Source organism: Heterodontus francisci, chromosome 18, assembly GCF_036365525.1.
Source record: "Heterodontus francisci isolate sHetFra1 chromosome 18, sHetFra1.hap1, whole genome shotgun sequence".
Taxonomy (NCBI): Eukaryota; Metazoa; Chordata; class Chondrichthyes; order Heterodontiformes; family Heterodontidae; genus Heterodontus; species Heterodontus francisci.
The window spans coordinates 40216855-40237568 of record NC_090388.1 but is presented as its reverse complement, the minus strand read 5'-3'; the positions used below and the strand labels follow the sequence as shown (position 1 = coordinate 40237568).

Sequence of the window (20714 nt, the reverse complement as noted above, 5' to 3'; positions counted from 1 at the left end):
CAATGAATCAATTGCAGTGTGAGCTTTAAAAAATAGAATTCAGTTTAAACTTTTGCTATTATTCCACTTTGTTATTTAATTGAATTGTATAGCTTTTACATGCATTCACTTGCTGCTTAATAAGTCAAGTGTGAGCAAATATGCCAAATAACTTTACCAATAATATATAATAAATAATAAATTAAACCTGTTCTGATGAAAGGTCACAGACCGGGAACATTAACTCCTCTTTCTCTTTCCACAGATGCTGCCAGTATAGCTTATACATGCATTCACTTGCTGCTTAATAAGTTGTGTGGGAGCAAATATGCCAAACAACTTTACCAATAATGTATAATAAATGAAACCTGCTCAGCATTTTCTGTTATTTGATTTCCAACATTTTCAGTATTTTGCTTTTGCAACTTTACCAATAAAGCAGTAAATGATTTTCAAGACTCATAGGTTTAAAACTCCAAGTTTTCAAGGACTCTAATGAATTTTATGCTGTCGTCTTTAAAGCTTGTGCTTTTTTATCTGAACTACTCTATATTGGTGTCCTATGAAGTAGGCTGCTTTTCTTTATGGCTGCTTCACCACAGCTTTCTCCCTATACTGCTCTATGATGCCTCACCACACGTCATGATCTGTCCAAGATGCTGCAACTTTGATTCCAGCCATGTATCTACCTACTCAATGAATTGTGAACTCAACAAATAGAGGGATTGGATTATTCTCACACCATGGTGCACATGGGTTGGTACTTCAACGTGCTCCATGTGCTGTTTTATCCATTAAAGCAATGCACTGAGAGAAAATTTTATCCACTATTGGAACTGTGTAAATACCTGGCTCTGAACCATGAAACATTTCAAGTTTAAAAATCAGAAGTTATCTATGTTTGTTTTCTGCCTACAAGCTCTTCCTGTCTATTTGTCTGGGCAGCTGGCACCTCTCACTGAGGAACAAGACCTCCTTCCTGCCGTTCACCTGTTCAACAAACACTTTCACAGCACCATCTGATAACCTGGGGTCCCTGGCTGCAGCCATCTCCTCAGAATTTGAAAACTAGTTCCAATGTATAAAATAACATAACATGAAAAGTGCATCACCCTTTTAAGAGGGGCAGACTACCTTTCAAAGCAGTAGCCTGACCAAGAATTCCACTCTCAGTGGGTGAGCTGCCTATATGGGGGATATGATTAGTGATGGCAGCTCTCTGCAAATTTCAAATGAAGCCTGACCAAGAAAATGTTTCAGGCCTCTTTTTGCAATTGGTTGGGCATAGTGAATGCCCTGCCAACCATCTGTCCAATGTATGCAAAATTGAAAACCATCTCACTGTCGCTGAATCCTAAATCCTGTTCTAACTTAGGGTAGGTAGGGCAATATACATCCAACATACTCAACATCTCACATCTTAACACTTGCACAACCATCACCTCCTCCCAGCACTCCTTCCCCACCACATTCCACACAGGTGCCTCTGCCCTCCCCGCTTGTGAAGGCCCTAAACAAAACGGTGACGAGCAGAGCAGGAAGGGAGCAGTAGTCTCGGGCACCATCATTCTGTTCCTGCGGGGCACAGACTGTGAAAATTGGGACTAAATTGTGTTTGACTGATTTGATTTAGACACAAATCTCTGATACTTGCATTTCACACAAGCTACTTGTGATTGCTCGTAACAATTTGTTTGGAGGGGTTAATCATCAATTTTTAAAAATGAAAAATGTAATAGTTTCTTAGCTATGTTTTACTGCTGGTTCAGTATGACCCCCTTTTGACCTTTACAGGGGACTGAATATCATGATTTTGCACATTTCTTTTTCCCAACATGAGCTGACCAAATTCAGTTGTCGTTTTGAAGAGCGCTCTGATTTTTTGCAAGTTCCAGTTTGACTGGTTCAGGATATGACTACTGTCAGTTTGTTTATGAGACTATCTTTCAATGTGATAAGACAAAATTTCATCTCGAGGTCTAGTTTGTTGATCTCTGACTAGTTTAACTCCGCTTAAACATATTTTCAATTATTAGCTTGCCAGTCAGTACAACCACATCAGACTCGGGGCAGATCTTTGTTATTGCAGGTTCAAGATCCATTTGTGTGTTCTTTTGGAACCAGCAAACGAGATTAAAAGGTCAATATTTCCTTCTGGTAAAAAAAAATACAGGTCATAGATATACACAAAGATAAAGTTGATATATTATCATTTCATGAATTTTCATTTTATATAAAATCAGAAGGTGTCAAAATTTTAAAAGATTCTAATGAGAAATTATTACCGAGTTATATGTTGCAGAAATGACTCTCTGGATACTCCCGCGTCAGGTTGCATATTTTAAAATTTAGAAACCGGAGTACTTAATGTGATCAGATCTATATTTAGATTGTTGGGAGTAGCCTGCCTGAATCCCACAGCTGGTCCAGAACAGTTCTGCTTCAGTAAAAAGGATTTCAAATAGTATGCTGTTTAAATTAAAATATTGCCTCAATTTTGTAATTTCCTAGGGAACTCTAATAACCTGTTGGTTTGATTTGTGCTTCACAGATTTTCATTAGATTCATTATAAAGCCTGGTAAGTAGATTTTATTTTTGGTGGCAATGGCGCAAATAGTGCCTGCTATAATTAAGACGCTGAGTTGTTAACCACCCTTCATATAACAAGTGGAGACTAAGCAGCAACCTGAGACTTTGGTTCATTAATTTTCAATTTAATATCAAGTTGCTCTAAAAAGTTAATTAGTGAAACAAGCTTGAAATAAGCAAAAGTCCTGAAGCATACTGATGGGGACAGTGATTCAATTAGATCAGGATAATTTGTTTGTTTTAATGTAATAAGTACAGTATATATTTTTTACATTTACTCTCTCCCAGAGAAGACCCAACTCATAATTTTCCAAAGCCTCTGTATGGGTTTATTTAGAATTTTCTTTTAAATATCCGAACACTTTCAGCTTTATGTCGTTATAAAGTTCAAGTTTTGTTATTTGTTAATTAAAACTGTCATTCGTATGGAGTTTCTACTCAGTTTACTAATTGTCTAGATCCATAATAAAAGAACAATGAAATGGGAGAGGGTTAAACTTAAGCTGCCAACTAAGCTCTAACATCAGCAGAATACAAATGGTGGAACTTTTATGGCCCAATTAGAGCTGCAGGAACAGCAATCATTTCCTCAATGCATGTAAAGCGTGGATAGAATAACAAACTACTTCTTTGTATAATTGGTTGATCTGCTGTGGCATTGCATATGACGGCCACTTAAGGGCCTCTTCCTCCGCCGCCGCCGCGATTTAACTAGCGGCGGCGGGCTCTGCCATGTATGGAGGGTGCCTTTCCTGCGGTATTGGCGGGTGGCGCGAGCCGGTAAAACCTCCACCTCCATGGAAACTTTTCTTCCAGAACAACGGAGGATCGCACCAGGTTGTCCGCCGGTGGGGGCGGGGGGTTGCTTGAAAAGGAACCCCGCCGGCTGCACAAAATTCAGCCCAATGGATCCTTTCAAAAATTCCACATAAAGTCACTTCAGCTGAAATCTATTTTCAGATGTTAGTAAAACATATGTTCTGAAGAAACTTAAAGAACAGCATAAGTACAGGATATCAGATCACCTATACCCTAGGATCACTAAGAAAATGGGCTCATGGTTTTAAGAACTATAGGGTTAATTCCCTGACACGGTGGTTTCAGCCTGGAGCAATGCCCACAAAGCGTTTGTGGGGAAATTGCAAGCCTGCTGTGTCTGATTTTCCAGCCATTAATATAATTGTACAGAAAATCAAAGCAGTGAGCTTGCAGTTTCAAGACTAGTACTCCCTGAAAGTGCTGTTCCTTGGAGAATCAGCTCTTATATAAGTGCCACAGCTATAGGTAAGATAGAAATCCAGGCCTTGAATAGGGAGATGTTGGTGGGGATAGCATGGAATGGAGAAAAAATATAAAATAACATTCACAAAACCTGCAAAAACAGTATTGAGGCATCTATTTCTACACAATGGTATGATAGAAGCTTTTGCTTTTCTACATGTGTTCTCAATCCTCCCATACACTGTTACCTCTGGCGCTCCCCAAGGATCTATCCTTAGGGCCCCTCCTATTTCTCATCTACATGCTGCCCCTCGGTAACATCATCCAAAAGCACAGTACGAGTTTACACATGTACGCTGATGACACTGCTCTACCTCACCGCCACTTCTCATGACTCCTCTACTGTTGCTAAATTTCTGGATGAGCAGAAATTTTCTTCAATTAAATATTGGGAAGACCAAAGTCACTGTTTTTGGTCCCCGCTCCAAACTCCACACCCTAGTTACTAACATCATTCCTCTCCCTGGCAACAGTCTGAGATTAAGCCAGTCTGTTTGCAACCTTGTGTGTCACATTTGACCCCAAGATGAGCTTTCGATCTCATTCGTGCCATCACTAAGACTGCCTATTTCCACTTTGTAACATCGCCCGACCTTTCTGTCTCAGCTCATCTGCTGCTGAAATCCACATTCGTGCCTTTGTTAACTTTAGATTTGACTATTCCAACACACTGCTGCCCGTGTCTTAACTCGCACCAAGTTGCATTCCCCTATCACTCCTGTGCTTGCTGACCTATATTGGCTCCCGGTCAAGCAAAATCTTGATTTTAAAATTCTCATCCTTATTTTCAAAGCCCTCCATAGCCTCGCCCCTCCCTTTCTCTGTAATCTCCTCCAGCCCCTCAACCCTCCAAGATATCTGCACTCCTCTAATTCTGGCAGTTTGTGCACCCCTGATTTTAGTCACTCCACCATTGGTAGCCACGCCATCAGTTGCCTAAGCTCCAAACACTGGAATGCCCTCCCTACACCTCTGTACCTTGCTTTCCTCTATTAAGACATGCCTTAAAACCTACCTCTTTGACCAAGCTTTTGGTCATCTGACCTAACATCATAATTTGTGGCTCGGTGTCATTCTTTGTTTTATAATGTTCCAGTGTAGCACCTTGGGGCATTATGTTAAAGGCACTATATAAATATAAGTCGTTGATGTTTTGTACAACTGTAGTGAAGTGACAGTAAAGATTTCATTTATGTGCAAACCTGTAGAATGTTGGTACTAACTTTTCCTGGCTTAACACCTTTTGATTGGCATTGAAGATCTTCCCAGTCGCCAATCTTTGGAATCCTGAATAGAGCTACCCCTCCACTGATAATCTTGCAGCCTTCTCGATAGGTGAGTCTATCTAGGCTGAAAAATATGAATAAAAATGAGAGATTTTGTAAAATAATTTGACATTATTTAAGTAGAAGTGTGGGGTTACTTTTTAATGAAAATATTTACTACCCTGATTTCCTTCTCTTTTATTTATTTTTGATGGAAAATCTATTGCATGTATCTCTTAGTTGAGAACACAACTGTTCTGATCTCCACTTGTGCTTGATGTTTGCTACTTTTACACTTCAGTTCAGGATGAATAGTCTGGTTACACACATTATCAATTTTTTAAGAGCCTTGAATGCCCTTCTCAATCTTATTTTTGCGAATTGGAAGAATGTTTCAACAAGTCAGAAGCAATATGCATATTGAAATAGTCTAAAAATAATCCATTTGTGTAATAGAATCCTGTGTATCAAGGGTAAACTACTACAGATTTATACTTTAGATTGCTACAAAACTTCCTTTTTCTGTCAGATGAAAATGCAGAACAGTTTCAAGGATTTAAACCTTTTTGACTTGGATGGTGAAAGCAAACTCTATGTGGTTGATTCGATAAATAATTTGCACAGGGCAAATACTTGTGAAGACCCCTGTGACCCATCTTCAAGTAAGTATTACTGCAAAATAACATTTTAACTGTATTTTCCAGCTGCCTGGTGTAAGCTCAGTGGATAGCACTCTCGCCTGAGTCAGAACATTATAGTTTAAGTCTGACTTCAGAGACTTGAGCAAAAATCTAGGCTGACGCTCCAGTGCAGTACTGAAGGAGTGCTGCCTTTCAGATGAGACATATCCTTTCAGATAGATGTAAAAGAACCGATTGTACTATTCAAAGAAGAGCAGGGGAATTCTTCCTGGTGTCCTGGCCAATGTTGATCCCTCAACTAAAATCGTTAAAACAGTTTATATGGTTATGTATCACATTGATTTTTGTGGAACCTTGCAGTGCACAAATTGGTTGCTTACGTTGACTACACTTTGATACTTTATTGGCTATAAAGCACTTTGGGACATCTTGAGATCATGAAAGGTGCAACATAAATGCAAGTCTTTTGTTTTCTTGACGATAGTCTGGAGTTTTACCTTAGGCGGACGGGAGCCGGCCACCGACTGAAAAGTCAGTGGCGAACCTGTATCCGCCTCGCCTGGGGATCCGACCCGTATTTTGCGGGTCCCCAGGCTTCAATTGGTGTGAGATGGGACTTCCACCCACTTGAGGTAGGAAGTCCCGCCTAATAGAGTTGCCGGCCAATCAGTGGGCCGGCAGCTATCTGTCCCAGTAGCGCCACCGGAAGCAGTGGCCACTGCTGGGACTGCAGCCCAGCATGAAGACAAGATGCTTGGGAGTCGTGAAGGAAGGGAAGTTTTGGTTGCCTCGCTGGGGGTAATCGGTCAGGCCCCGGCGAGGCAAGGGTGCTTGATTGGGGGGTAGGGGGTGGGGCGTGTTAGGTCTAGGGGGTGATTGGGGTAGCGGGGGCGGCCCTCCATCAGGCACAGTGTGCCGACCATGAGGGCCACCCCGGGATGCTCGGAAGCCGCCTACTCTCGATAGGCGGCTTCTCCTGGTTCCAGGACGCCAGCTTGCCATACGTAATATTCGCGTGGAGGCAGGCGAAGGCCCATAAGTGGCCACTTGAACCCGGGTCCCTGGAGCTGTGAGGCTGCGGTGCTAACCACTGCACCACTGTGTCTTTCTTTGGTCCCACTAACCACCATGTAACATATGTTTCTTTCACAATTGTCCTTGCATTGTGTATGTAGAAAAAAACCACTGCTGTAAGATAATGTCTCAGGCATCAATATATCCAGTAACTGTGATGCATCAAATGTACGAATTCCTTTTGAATGTTTTAATCTGAAAATCCAGAGGTGCTGTACAGTACATCAGGGGACAACAAAAGCAATGAATTAAGGGCCTTGATTGGCCTGGGGTGGGCGGGTTATTTTTCACCGCTGCCGCCACCCTGCGTAAAGTGGCGGCAGATGCGGGAGCGGGTCGGGCAGGCCTCCCGGTGCCTCCCGCTCCATTTTATGTCACCCACCCCCCCCCCCTCCCCCATCCCCACCACCATCCCACTCATCAGGGTGGCGTAAAATTTTGGCCATAGTTAGAAATTTTTACAGTTATGTATATAATCTATTTTCAAGCCCTTACCTTGCATTTTCAAAGCTGTAGTGAAATTATACCAAATACAATGCATAGAGGAAAAAACCTTCCCTCTAAGTGATCTCTTGATAAATAATTGATATTAAAAATGGGCTGACTAGTCAATACTGAGTTAGCTTATCTCAACCAGGTCAGTGGTGAGGGTACTACAACTGTTCTCCGCTGCTTGTCTACACAGGAAAATAAATCAGCGCAAGTTTCCAATTGAATTATCCAGCTGAGTTTGGATATGTGGACATTAAGTGAGAACTGGATCAGACTGATTTGCAATGCCAACATAGTCAACTAGCCTGCCGACATTCATTATTTGGGTTTATATAAAGGATGGCCACGTAGGCAAGGAACTGGAGGACTGCTATTGCCTGTGCAATCATGTATCAATAAGAGTTGCTAACTTCAGGAAAAGAGGGGAGAAAGAGGCAGAAAAAGTAGAGAAATAAAATAAACATGATCCTGCTAAATAACTCAATCAAAAATAACATGAGATGCTTAATGAAATAGTTGTGTCCTTGCACAAATGATAAAGGAACTGCAACTATTTTGTTCAGTATGTGGTATCCTCCAATGCATACAGTTAGAACTGATCTTATCATCAAGCCTTATATTCCGTCCCTGGTGCTGCCCTTGAAACTGATGCTATCCTTCACAAAGTTCCACTTCCCACACCAACATTGCAACTACCTAACTGAAGGTCCCTGAAATACTACCCAATATTCTCAGTGTCCTGCAACCATTTCCCTTAAAGAAGGTGCAACTTACTTACCAATGCTTTAGTTTCTTTCCCAAAGATACCTTCATTGGCCCTATTACCCTCCAGGAGGCTGTCACCACTTCACTCCCCGAAGCTGGTGTAACACTTCTCCATGGTATCATTATCTGACAAATAAACAGAACCAGTATCAAAAGTCTCAGCCAGTACAACAATTTCTACATTTTTATTTTATTTTAGAGATACAGCACTGAAACAGGCCCTTCAGCCCACCGAGTCTGTGCCGACCAACAACCACCCATTTATACTAACCCTGCAGCAATCCCATATTCCCTACCACCACTAGGGGCAATTTACAATGGCCAATTTACCTATCACCTGCAAGTCTTTGGCTGTGGGAGGAAACCGGAGCACCCGGCAAAAACCCACGCGGTTACAGGCAGAACTTGCAGACTCCGCACAGGCAGTACCCAGAATTGAACCCAGGTCCCTGGAGCTGTGAGGCTGCGGTGCTAACCACTGCACCACTGTGTCTTTCTTTGGTCCCACTAACCACCATGTAACATATGTTTCTTTCACAATTGTCCTTGCATTGTGTATGTAGAAAAAACCCACTGCTGTAAGACAGTTGATAATGTCTCAGGCATCAATATATCCAGTAACTGTGATGCATCAAATGTACGAATTCCTTTTGAATGTTTTAATCTGAAAATCCAGAGGTGCCGTACAGTACATCAGGGGACAACAAAAGCAATGAATTAATTAGTTTATTATTTTTAGTAATGACATAATGATTCACTGGAAATTATTGAAATGACCCAGTAGCATCGTAATTTAAACACACTGTTTCGTGTCAAGTTATTGCTGTATAAATCTCTCCTAGATTCAGCAGAATGTGACAGTGTTGCTGAAGAAACTGAAGCACCCACAAAGGAATTATTGAAAGATAATGGAAAGAAGGAACCTGAAGCTGGTATGAGGCACAGAGTCAGAATGGGCAAAAAGAGTTTAAAAAATAATAAGCTGCAACTTCTGTATATTGGTTATGGATAGGTCATTGTTTCAGAAGGGATGAAATAATTTCCGAAACCGATAATTGAATACATCTGTTCCAAATGCAGAACTGTTTTTACAGCCCCTCACAACATGCCTAATCCTTAGACTCAGAGCAGCATTCCCTGGCTGTATTAGTAAAACTTCTATTTATCAAACTGCTGTACCTTGTAAATATTTATTGTAACACTTATGATCCATATAAATCTAGCTGCAAATAATAAATAACCATAGACTAATAAACTAACAAGCATATATAAAATATGAATTCCAGGTAAAGTCAAGCACATATTTATGGTAGATATGAAAAATAGTCTATCATTTAATGCTAAAGTACCATAACTAAACTATTCTATTGTGCACAGTGTATTCACCAAGCAGTCAGCTCTCTGATGGTAAATGTCATCTGTTCTAAAGCACCCAGTCAGGAGTTGAATTATATTGGTTATAATGTTAAATTTGTATCCTGGAGTTTTCATTCAATTACATTCAGTGTTGGGAGAAATTTCACAGTTTTATGTTTTTGTAGATTTTATTGATTGTTCAACCCTCTCAGGGGATCAAGTATGTTGGGGAGCATCCATGGTGGTGTGAACGGTATTTTGTCTGGTGTAAGGAGAATAATCTGTGGGTTAAATGGTCTTCTTTCTTTATGCTTTCTTATGTTCTTAAGGACTATGAGGGCTTGAATGATAGTATTAAATGTAATTCTGAAACTATTTGGGTGGAAAATAGGTGGTAGTGCATCATTGAAGACAATGAAGATGAAAATCAGGTGGTGTGTAAAATGGTGGCTGATCCACCACTCCCGTTTTGCACACCCTTAACTTCCACTATAGAGAAAGCAGATTCCTTGACATTTTACTCAATTCCTAAAATTAATTTGGATGCTAATAAAATGTGACAAGGATAATGAAAGTAGTAATTGGGTGACCTTTCTTGCATACATTCAATGTTGCATGGTTAAAAACCTTTATGATAAATCTCTAGTCTGGTGGTGCCACAAGTTGGTACAATAACATGCATTGGCATACATAGACTGGCAAAACACAGATTCCTGCGAGTCAGTCCCCCAGTGTGTTAAGTCCTGTCATTGAGTGGTTGATAAAGGGAGGGGGAGCCAGTTCCTTCCTGATGTGGAGAGGGATAATGAAGGTTAAAGTCATTCCAGGCTACTGTCCTACTAGTTGTTTGCTGAGCAGGATGAATAGTTGTCTATGGGTTTTTGCCTTCCTTATCGGCTGACCATGGGCACTCGAGACATTAAAAAGGAGGAAAATACAATTTTTTAAGTGGGGAGGGGGGCAAAAAGACATATTTGCATATTATCAATTCTCAGTTAATATTTTAATTTCAATAAAATGTGATTTTATTTTTTCAGATCCAGCAACAATTAAATCTCCAGAAAATAATCCTCCTGCTTGCTTTTGGAAGGTGAAGAAAATGTTATTACTTGCTGCAGTAATCGTACTTCTGCTGATTAGCTTTGTACTTGCCGCTCTTGCTATCGTTTTTATCGGTGAGTGTTACAAATTTTGGGTCTACTGTAGATACTGTAGGTTTGGTGGCGTCAGTTGCCTCTTTAAGCTCCTCCTGGCCCCAGAATAATAAATAAAAACGTACTTCTTTGTCTGGACCACCAGCTGATACTAAGATGAAGTTTTCATGTCACAAGCTCCGCCCAGTTATGTTCTGAAATAACATCAGAGTCCTATTGATGTCATGGGACTCTGGTTTAAGTATCTAAATTAGCTGGACTGTCTATGTCGATGGCTAGAAAGGGGCTGTCAGTTTTTCCCCATCATTATCAGGGTGCTATCGCTCCATTTCTGCAGGATGGGAAGTGTCAATATTTCTCATTGGCTTCAGACATCTGACTTGTGCTTAGCTGCCTTTTGACTGCTCTTGCCCAAGGCTGAGTGGCTGGCTTGCTAAGCAGTTTGTCATCTCCCTTTTTAAAATTGGAATATATTTGACTTAATAAAGTGATGTTCTAATGGAAATCGCTTCTGTAAACTTCTCCTACTGACTGTGGAACAGATTTCTGATCTATCCCTAACCGACCGGCTGTCAGCTTGATTTTTCTTTGAGTGAATTTCCGAGCAGGGAAGTGGAGTGTAAACTTCCAATTTTAAGTTTTAAATGTAAGTTTTGGACTTCAAAATTGAATAATAATTACTTTCTGCCAGTTTTCTTAATTTTTACATTAGAAAAGTGCCTCTCACTCCCAACACTTCTGTCTCTTACTCTCTGCTGTTTCAGATGCACACCTATGCTCTGCTTCTCACAAGCCCCATCTTTTTAACCCAGGTATTAGCCTAGTCTGGATGTCAATACATTTAATCCAGTTCAGATTGAATTTGAGTTTACTTTACCATTTCCTTCCCATACTGCTAGATTCTAGAAATCTCTAATATTGCCAAACTCTGACCTCTTCACACCCCAGAACCCCTGCTCAGTCCTGCTTGAACCCAGAAACCCCACTCCCTAGACATCTCCCCTACTTTCAGAAATCAAGAATCACTCTCAGTGCTCATCCTAGATTACACTCATAGAATCATAGAACAGTACATGCATGAAGAGACCATTTGACACTTTTGAAGTGAAATCCACATGGTCCCACTCCCTGTTCTTTCCACATATCTCTGCAATTATTTTTTCTTCAAGTATTTCTCCAATTCCCATTTAAAGACTACTATTGAATCTTAATCCACCACTCTATCAGGCAATGGATTCCAAATCCTAAGCACTCGTTCCATAAAAAAGTTTTTTTTCATGTTGCCTCTGTTTTTTTTTGCCAATCACCTTAAATCCATGTCCTCTCATTTTTGACCTTTCAGCCACTGGAAACAGTTTCTGTTTCTTTACTCTGTCTAATGATTTTGGATACCTCTATTAAATCTCCTCTCAGCCTTCTCTTCTTCAAGGAAAATAGTCCCAACTTCTCCAATCTGTCTTCATACCTGAAGTTCCTCATCCCTGGAATCATTCTCATGAATCTTTTCTGCACTCTCTCCAAGGCCTTCACATCTTTCCTAAAGTGCAGTGCCCAGAACCGGACGCAATACTCCAGCTGAGCCCAGCTAGCATCTTATACCAGTTTAACATCACCTCCTTGCCCCTGTTAATAAAGCTGAGGATACTGTATGCTTTATTAACTACTCTCTCAACCTGTCCTACCACCTTCAATGACTTATGCACATATACCCCCACGTCGCTCTGCTCTTGCATCCCCTTTACAGTTATACACTTTATGTTGCATTGTCTTTCCATGTTCTTTGTACCAAAATTAATGACTTCACATTTCTCCACATTGAACTTCATCTGCCACTTGTCTGCCCATTCCACTAACTTGTCTATGTCCTTTTGAAGTTCTACACTATCCTCCTCACAGTTCACAATTGTTCCAAGTTTCGTATCATCCGAGCTGTTCCCCCAGTATACCCCTCCATTGTGAGTCCCTTAAGTTTAAGGGATGTAGATTTGAACATCTTTAGCAGACAATTAGCTTAATCATTTATCACCAGATCTGGCTCAGTCACATAAAGCATTATCTATCGCTAAAACCGTCCATTATTCAAAAAACATCGGGGAAAGCAAAGATAACATCCAGCTTCTCTTTTCTACACAAACCATATTCTTAAAGCACCCTTCCAAGCCTCTTCCACACTCACCTCCAACAGTAAGTGTGAGGAGCTCATGGACTTTTATGTTACAAAGATTGAGACCATCCGATCAGCTGCCTTTGCTGCTTCCCACCCTTCCGCTAGCCACCCAGGACAAACCACTCTAAGGTTCCCCCGTGTCCGAAGCCTGAATTTGCAACTTTCTCCACTTTATCTCCTATCTCCCCTCACGCCCTCTCTGAGCTCATCTTGTCAATGAGACCCACCTCTTGCTGTTTGGACCCCATTCATACTAAACTGCTGATCTTGTTAACACTTCTCTCTCCACAGATACTGTTCCCCTCTCCTTCAAATGTGCCGACATCACCCCTCTCCTCAAAAAAGAAAAACAACCCTTGACCCCTCCATCCCATCTCTAACCTCCCATTCTTCTCCAAAGTCCTTGAACGTGTTGTTGCCTCCCAAATCCATCTTTCTCAGAAGTTCATATTCAAATCCCTCCAGTCGGGTTTCTGCCCCTGTCTTATTACCAAAACCACTCTTACCAATGTCACAAATGACATCCTATGAAAACTATCCCTCCTTGTCTTTCTTGACCTGTCTGCAGCCTTTGACATGGTTGACCACAAAATTCTGCTCCAATGCCTCTCCACTGTCACAGAATCACAGAATAATACAGTGCAGAAGAGACCCTTCGGCTCATCAAGTCTGCACCGATGCATTAAAGACACCTGACCTGTCTACCTAATCCCATTTGCCAGCACTTGGCCCATAGCCTTGAATGTTATGACGTGCCAAGTGCTCGTCCAGGTACTTTTTAAAGGATGTGAGGCAACCTGCCTCTACCACCCTCCCAGGCAGGGCATTCCAGACCATCACCACCCTCTGGGTAAAAAGGTTCTTCCTCAAATCCTCCTTAAACCTCCTGCCCCTCACCTTAAACTTGTGTCCCCTCGTAACTGACCCTTCAACTAAGGGGAACAGCCGCTCCCTATCCACCCTGTCCATGCCCCTCATAATCTTGTACACCTCGATCAGGTCACCCCTCTGTCTTCTCTGCTCCAGCGAAAACAACCCAAGCCTATCCAACCTCTCGTCATAGCTTAAATGTTCCATCCCAGGCAACATCCTGGTGAATCGCCTCTGCACCCCCTCCAGTGCAATCACCTTCTTCCTATAATGTGGCGACCAGAATTGCACACAGTACCCCAGCTGTGGCCTTACCAAAGTTCTGTACAACTCCAACATGACCTCCCTGCTTTTGTAATTTATGCCTCGATTGATAAAGGCAAATATCCCATATACCTTTTTCACCACCATATTAACCTGCCCTTCTGCCTTCAGAGATCTATGGACAAACACGCCAAGATCCCTTTGTTCCTCGGAACTTCCCAGTGTCAGGCCATTCATTGAATACTTTCGTGTCACATTATTCCTTCCAAAGTGTCTCACCTCACACTTTTCAGGGTTAAATTCCATCTGCCACTTTTCTGCCCATTTGACCATCCCGTCTATATCTTCTTGTAACCCAAGACATTCAACCTCACTGTTAACCACTCGGCCAATCTTTGTGTCATCCGCGAACTTACTGATCCTACCCCCCACATAGTCATCTATGTCGTTTATATAAATGACAAACAATAGGGGACCCAGCACAGATCCCTGTGGTACGCCACTGGACACTGGCTTCCAGTCACTAAAACAGCCGTCTGTCATCACTCTGTCTCCTACAGCTAAGCCAATTTTGAATCCACCTTATCAAGTTACCCTGTATCCCATGTGCTTTCTTGATAAGTCTCCCATGTGGGACCTTGTCAAAGGCTTTGCTGAAATCCATGTAAACTACATCTAATACAGGTGGGAAGTATACAGTAAATGGCAGAACCCTTAGTATTGACAGGCAGAGAGATCTGGGCATACAGGTCCACAGGTCACTGAAAGTGGCAACGCAGGTGGATAAGGTAGTCAAGAAGGCATACAGCATGCTTGCCTTCATCGGTCGGGGCATAGAGTATAAAAATTGGCAAGTCATGCTACAGCTGTACTGCACCTTAGTTAGGCCACACTTAGAATATTGCGTGCAATTCTGGTCGCCACACTACCAGAAGGACGTGGAGGCTTTGGAGAGGGTACAGAAGAGGTTTACCAGGATGTTGCCTGGTCTGGAGGGCATTAGCTATGAGGAGTGGTTGGATAAACTCGGATTGTTTTCACTGGAACGACGGAGGTGGAGGGGTGACATGATAGAGGTTTACAAAGTTATGAGTGGCATGGACAGAGTGGATAGTCATAAGCTTTTTCCCAGGGTGGAAGAGTCAGTTACTAGGGGACATAGGTTTAAGGTGCGAGGGGCAAAGTTTAGAGGGAATGTGTGAGGCAAGTTCTTTACACAGAGGGTGGTGAGTGCCTGGAACTTGCTGCCGGGGGAGGTGGTGGAAGCAGGTACGATAGCGACGTTTGAGAGGCATCTTGACAAATACATGAATAGGATGGGAATAGACGGATACGGTCCCTGGAAGTGCAGAAGGTTTTAGTTTAGACAGGCATCAAGATCGGCGCAGGCTTGGAGGGCCGAATGGCCTGTTCCTATGGTGTACTGTTCTTTGTTCCACATCAACTGCATTACCCTCATCTACATACCTGGTCACATGCTCAAAAAATTCAATCAAATTTGTTAGGCATGACCTCCTTCTGACAAAGCCATGCTGAATATTCCTAATCAAAGTTTGCCTCTCCAAATGGAGATAGATTCTCTCCTTCAGAATTTTCTCCAATAGTTTCCCTACCACTGACGTGAGACTCACTGGTCTGTAGTTCTCTGGCTTATCTCTAAAACCTTTCTTAAATAGTGGGACCACATTAGCTGTTCTCCAGTCCTCTGACACCTCCCCCATGGCCAGAGAGGAATTAAAAATTTGGGTCAGAGCCCCTGCAATCTCCACCCTCGCCTCCCACAGCATCCTGGGCCACAAATTATCCGGACCTGGAGATTTGTCCACTCTTAAGCCTGTCAAAACCTCGAATACCTTGTCACTCCCTATGACAGTTTGCTCAAGAACCTCACAGTCTCTCTCTCTGAGTTCCATATCGTCATCCTCATACTCTTGGGTGAAGACAGATGTGAAGTATTCGTTCAACGCCCTACCAATGTCCTTTGGCTCCACCCACAGATTTCCGCCTTGGTCCCGAATGGGTCCTACTCTCCCTGGTTATCCTCTTCCCATTGATATACTTATAGAATATCTTGGGATTTTCCCTACTTTTCCCAACCAGAGCTTTCTCATATCCCCTCTTTGCTCTCCTAATTGCTTTCTTAAGCTCCATCCTACACTTTCTGTACTCCACTAATGCTTCCATTGATTTGCTCTCCTTGTATTTGCTAAAAGCCTCTCTTTTCCTTCTCATCGTACCCTGAATGTTTCTGGTCATACATGGTTCTCTGGGCTTTATGCTCCTACCTATTACCCTAGAGGGAACATGTTGGGCCTGTACCCTCCCCATTTCCTTTTTGAATGCCCCCCACTGCTCTTCTGTAGATTTTCCGACAGGTAACTCGTTCCAGTCTACCTTGGCCAGATCCTGCCTTATTTTACTAAAATTCCCTCTCCCCCAATCCAAAACCTTTTTTTGAAACTTGTCTATTTCTTTCTCCATAACAAGCTTAAATTGTACCATGTTGTGGTCGCTATCACCACAATGCACCCCCACCAACACATCAACCACCTGCCCGGCTTCATTCCCCAGAATTAGGTCCAGCACTGCACCCTCCCTTGTTGGATCCTCTACATATTGAGCTAAAAAGTTCTCCTGTATACATTTTAAGAACTCCACTCCATCTAAGCCCTTAACACGATGACTATCCCAATTAATGTTGGGAAAGTTGAGATCACCTAATATAATTACCCTATTATTATTTTTACACACCTCTGCGAATTGCGCACATATTTGCTCCTCAATTTCCCGCTGACTATCTGGGGGTCTATAATAAACACCTAGCAATGTGGCTGTCCCTTTTTTATTCCTAAACTCTACCCATAAAGCTTCATTTGATGCCCCCTCCAAGATATCATTTCTCCTTACTGCAGTAACTGACTCCTTAACTAATATTGAAATGCCCCCTCCTCTTTTAACCCCTCCTCTGTCTCACCTGAAGATTCTATATCCTGGGATATTGAGCTGCCAATCCTGCCCCTCCCTCAACCATGTCTCTGTGATGGTTACTATATCACAATTCCACGTGTCAATCCTTGCCCTTAACTCATCCGTTTTACCTGTAATACTCCTGGCATTGAAGTAGAGACCATCCATCCTGGTCTTACTCCCTTGAAACTTAATTCCGCTGTATTCCCTCTGACTTGTTTGCTTTCCTGTGTTTAGCTGTGTCATCTGGCTGGGTAGGACTGCACTCGCCTGGTTCCATTCTTATCTATTCAGTCATAGCCTGAGAATCATCTGCAATTGCTTCTCTTCCTGTTCGTAATGCATTATTTCTGATATCCCCCAAAAATCTATCCTTGGCCCCCTCCTATTTCTCATGCTGCCCTTCAACAACATCATCAGAAAACACAGCATTAGTTTCCACATGTATGCTGACGATACGCAGTTGTACCTCACTGCACCTCTCTTGACTCCTCCACTGTCTCTAAACTGTCAGACTGCTTATCTGACATCCAGTACTGGATAAGCAGAACCTTCCTCCAACTAAATGTTGGGGAGACAGAAGCCATTGTCTTCGGTCCCTACTCCAGACACTTTTCCCTTGCTACTGAATCCATCCCTCTCCCTGCCAACTATCTGATGCTGAACCAGACTGTTTGAAACTTTGGTGTTATATGTGACCCCAAGATGAGCTTCCTACCACATGTCCGCACCATCACTAAGACCTATTTCCACTTCTGTAACATCGTCCGGCTTCGCCCTTGCCACAGCCTCTCTGATGCTGAAACCCTCATCCATGCATTTTTTTACCTCTAGACTTGATTATTCCAACATACTGCAGACCAACCTCCCTAGTTCTACCCTCCGCAAACTTGCACTAAGTCCTGCTCACCATCTCCCTTGTGATCGCTGATCTAAATTAGCTCCTGGTTAAACAGTGCCTCAGATTTAAAATTCTCAGCCTTGGCCTCTCCCCTCCCTATCTCGGTAATCTAGGGAGCTCTGGTTTTGGTTGCCCTCCCTTTCCTCCAAGTGGGAATGTACCTAGACTGTACCCAAACCAGCTCCTCTTTAAAAGCTGCCCATTGTTCCATTATATTTCTGCCTGCTGGATTTTGATTCCAATGTTCCCAAGCCAGATTCCTCCTCAATTCACTGAAATTAGCCCTCCACCAGCTAAGTATTTTTATTTTAGATTGCTCCTTGTCCTTCTCCATAATTAATTTAAACCTAACGATATTATGATCACTATTCCTGAGATGCGTCCCAACTATGACACTCTCCACTTGACAATTTCATTCCCCAGGACCAGATCCAAAAATGCCTCCTTCCTCATTGGGCAAGAAACATACTGAAAATTCTCCTGAATACACTTCAGAAATTCCTCCTCTTCTCTGTCCTTAACATATAATCACTGCCCCATTCAATATTGGGGTAGTTATAGACTCTATCATCACCACTCTATATTTGATGCACCTCTCATTAATTTCTTTGCAATTTTGCTCTGCTATCTCTTTCCCACTATCTGATGGCCTTAAAAATACACAAGTCGTGTATTAACAACTCTATTATTTCTTCACTTCAACCAATTAGGCTCTGTCTTAGACTCGTAAGGGGCATTCTCTTTTTCTATCACTGTAATATTGTCCTTAATCAACACTGCTACCTTTCTTCCTTTTTTCCTACCCTACCTTTCCTGTATAACCTGCACCCAGAAATATTAAACATCCAATTCTCTCCTTTTTTTGAGCCAGGTCTCAGTTATTATCACTATATCACATGCTCTGTCTCTCCCACTCCTTTGTTTCCCTTTTTTCTACTTTTTAGGGCTACATTTTAGTGCCCATCCCCCTGCTGAATTAGTTTAAACCCTCCCGCACAGCACTAGTTAACCTGCCTGCAAGGATATTGGTCCCAGCTCTGTTCAGGTACAACTCATCCACCTTGAACAGGCCACCCTAACACAGAACTGGTCCCAATGTCCCAGGAATCTGAAGCCCCCTCTCCTGCACCATGGTACTAGATCCATGTTATGCTTCCGAACTCTGAAACCTTCTTTCCCAATGCTCCCCAATGCCTGGATTTTTCCTGATGCCAAATCTCAATATCTATTCTGGTGTTCCTAGAACATCCCTTTTCTAATGTTCCCAGAACTGTTGTTGACCTCTCCTGGTGCTTCCAGATTGTAGGACACTACTTCAAAATCCTGCTAAATGTTGATACCTCATCTGTCAGGCCACTGGCATCCTTCCTAGTTTTTGCCTGTTTCTGCGATGTTCCCAATGCTGATTTGTCAATATCCTTGGTAAAATGACTGAAAATAACACTGCTGTTCTTCTAAACCCTTTGACTTACCACAAGCTATGCCATAGGAGATCTGCTAGTGACTACTTAAAAGTTTACCAAAATTCTCCAAAAGTGACTAGCATGCCTTTTAATCAATTCCTAATGTAATGATCTGGATGATGTCTCATGCTAAAACTTTTCTCCACTATTGGAGACTTATTTAAATGAATTACCCAGACAAATCTCTCAGAAATCATATTCATAAGTCTTTTTTCTTTAGTAAACTTTGAAGACCTGTCTGTTGGAGATTATCAATCTAATAATTATTATGTAAATGGTGCAGAATCTGCAATATGGAATATTGCACACGATCGTAGCAAAAGCTGCATTAATCACCTGAATGGTTACCTCATTTTGCAATTTCTTAGGTGCTTGTGAACTGAAAATCATGAGGTCTAAATTTAATCGTGTTATGCCTGTTTTATGGGCCTAAAATGGGCACAATGATGACTAATTTAGCAGTGCAGAGGAGGCCTGGTGTGCCAGTGGAGTTGGGTACCACCCCTAAATTGGTAAAGACCTTTTTTTAAGGTGTCTCTGCCAACTGCTCTGAAATGAGTGTGGCTCTCATTTCAATATTGGAATGAAGCTCGTGTGCTCATTTCTGACCTGGACTCCAAATTTGTTCGCCCTAGTCCGAGTTTGCAATGTGAAATCCCCAAAGTACAGACATATTCGTGTGTGTCATTCCAAAGCATAATCTCACTTTAGGTGAGAATTATGTGCCGTAATGCATGCATTTTGAGGAACTGACTGGATTTTGTGTAATGCAAGTCAAAGTGATTTAAAATTAATAATACTTGGGAAAAAACTTAATATCAAAAATATCCTTGTTTATCCAGTGAGAATGGAGAACCAGCTTCATTACATTTCAACAAGGGTAGCTGCAGAAGAGAAAAATATCAACGAAATCAAGATTCTCATGATGGACCATTTCAATTTATCAAAAGAGTTAAATGACAGTGACGTCATTAGAATATCTCCCATCTATAACACTCAAAGCCCATGATGAGAAAGAAAATGATGGAAGGGCATCATTTATGTATAAATTTAGAGTTAATCTTTTAAAGATACCAATGAAAATTAAAACATCTCACAAGGTGTTTCAGAGCTTATGTGCTTCACACCATATTTGTTTGAGCTGGTGTAATGTGCTTCAAACAATGCTTGTTTGAGTTTGTGTTGCCAGCTGTAGTGCTGGAAGGACGTCTGAGCCCAGCAGCACAATCACTATGGCATACTTGAATTTCATTCAGTATATCGATCCCTACAAGAAGAATTAATGAATAACAAACCCTTTACAGTAAATGCAACAATATTTGTGAGCCATTGTATTCACTTGCAAATGTTCTATTTAATTAACCAGAATCAGCTAAACGACTAGCTTCTGTGACCTGGATGAAGAAACTCTGAATTGAATTATGGAGCAAGAATTTGCAAAAAGCTTTAATTCACAATGCTGCATGTAGAAGTTGTCATATTTCA

At 41.8% G+C, this 20714-nt stretch overlaps 1 protein-coding gene across 1 annotated transcript; it reads left to right on the top strand.

Annotated features, from left to right (window-relative positions):
• The first annotated feature begins 5644 nt into the window (after window positions 1-5644).
• On the top strand, window positions 5645-20238 carry si:dkey-20d21.12 (uncharacterized protein LOC556245 homolog). Its single transcript, XM_068051243.1, has 4 exons — window positions 5645-5777; window positions 8930-9019; window positions 10481-10618; window positions 20072-20238. The coding sequence occupies exons 1-4, from the start codon at window positions 5645-5647 to the stop codon at window positions 20236-20238; spliced, it is 528 nt and encodes a 175-aa protein (XP_067907344.1).
• Window positions 20239-20714: the final 476 nt, after the last annotated feature.

Bases quoted from the DNA above. Each gene is read 5' to 3' on its own strand.
- si:dkey-20d21.12 (XM_068051243.1), top strand. From the start codon at position 5,645: ATGAAAATGCAGAACAGTTTCAAGGATTTAAACCTTTTTGACTTGGAT. The intron at 5,778-8,929 runs GTAAGTATTACT...AATCTCTCCTAG, and splicing joins CCCCTGTGACCCATCTTCAA to ATTCAGCAGAATGTGACAGT. The intron at 10,619-20,071 runs GTGAGTGTTACA...TTGTTTATCCAG, and splicing joins TCTTGCTATCGTTTTTATCG to TGAGAATGGAGAACCAGCTT.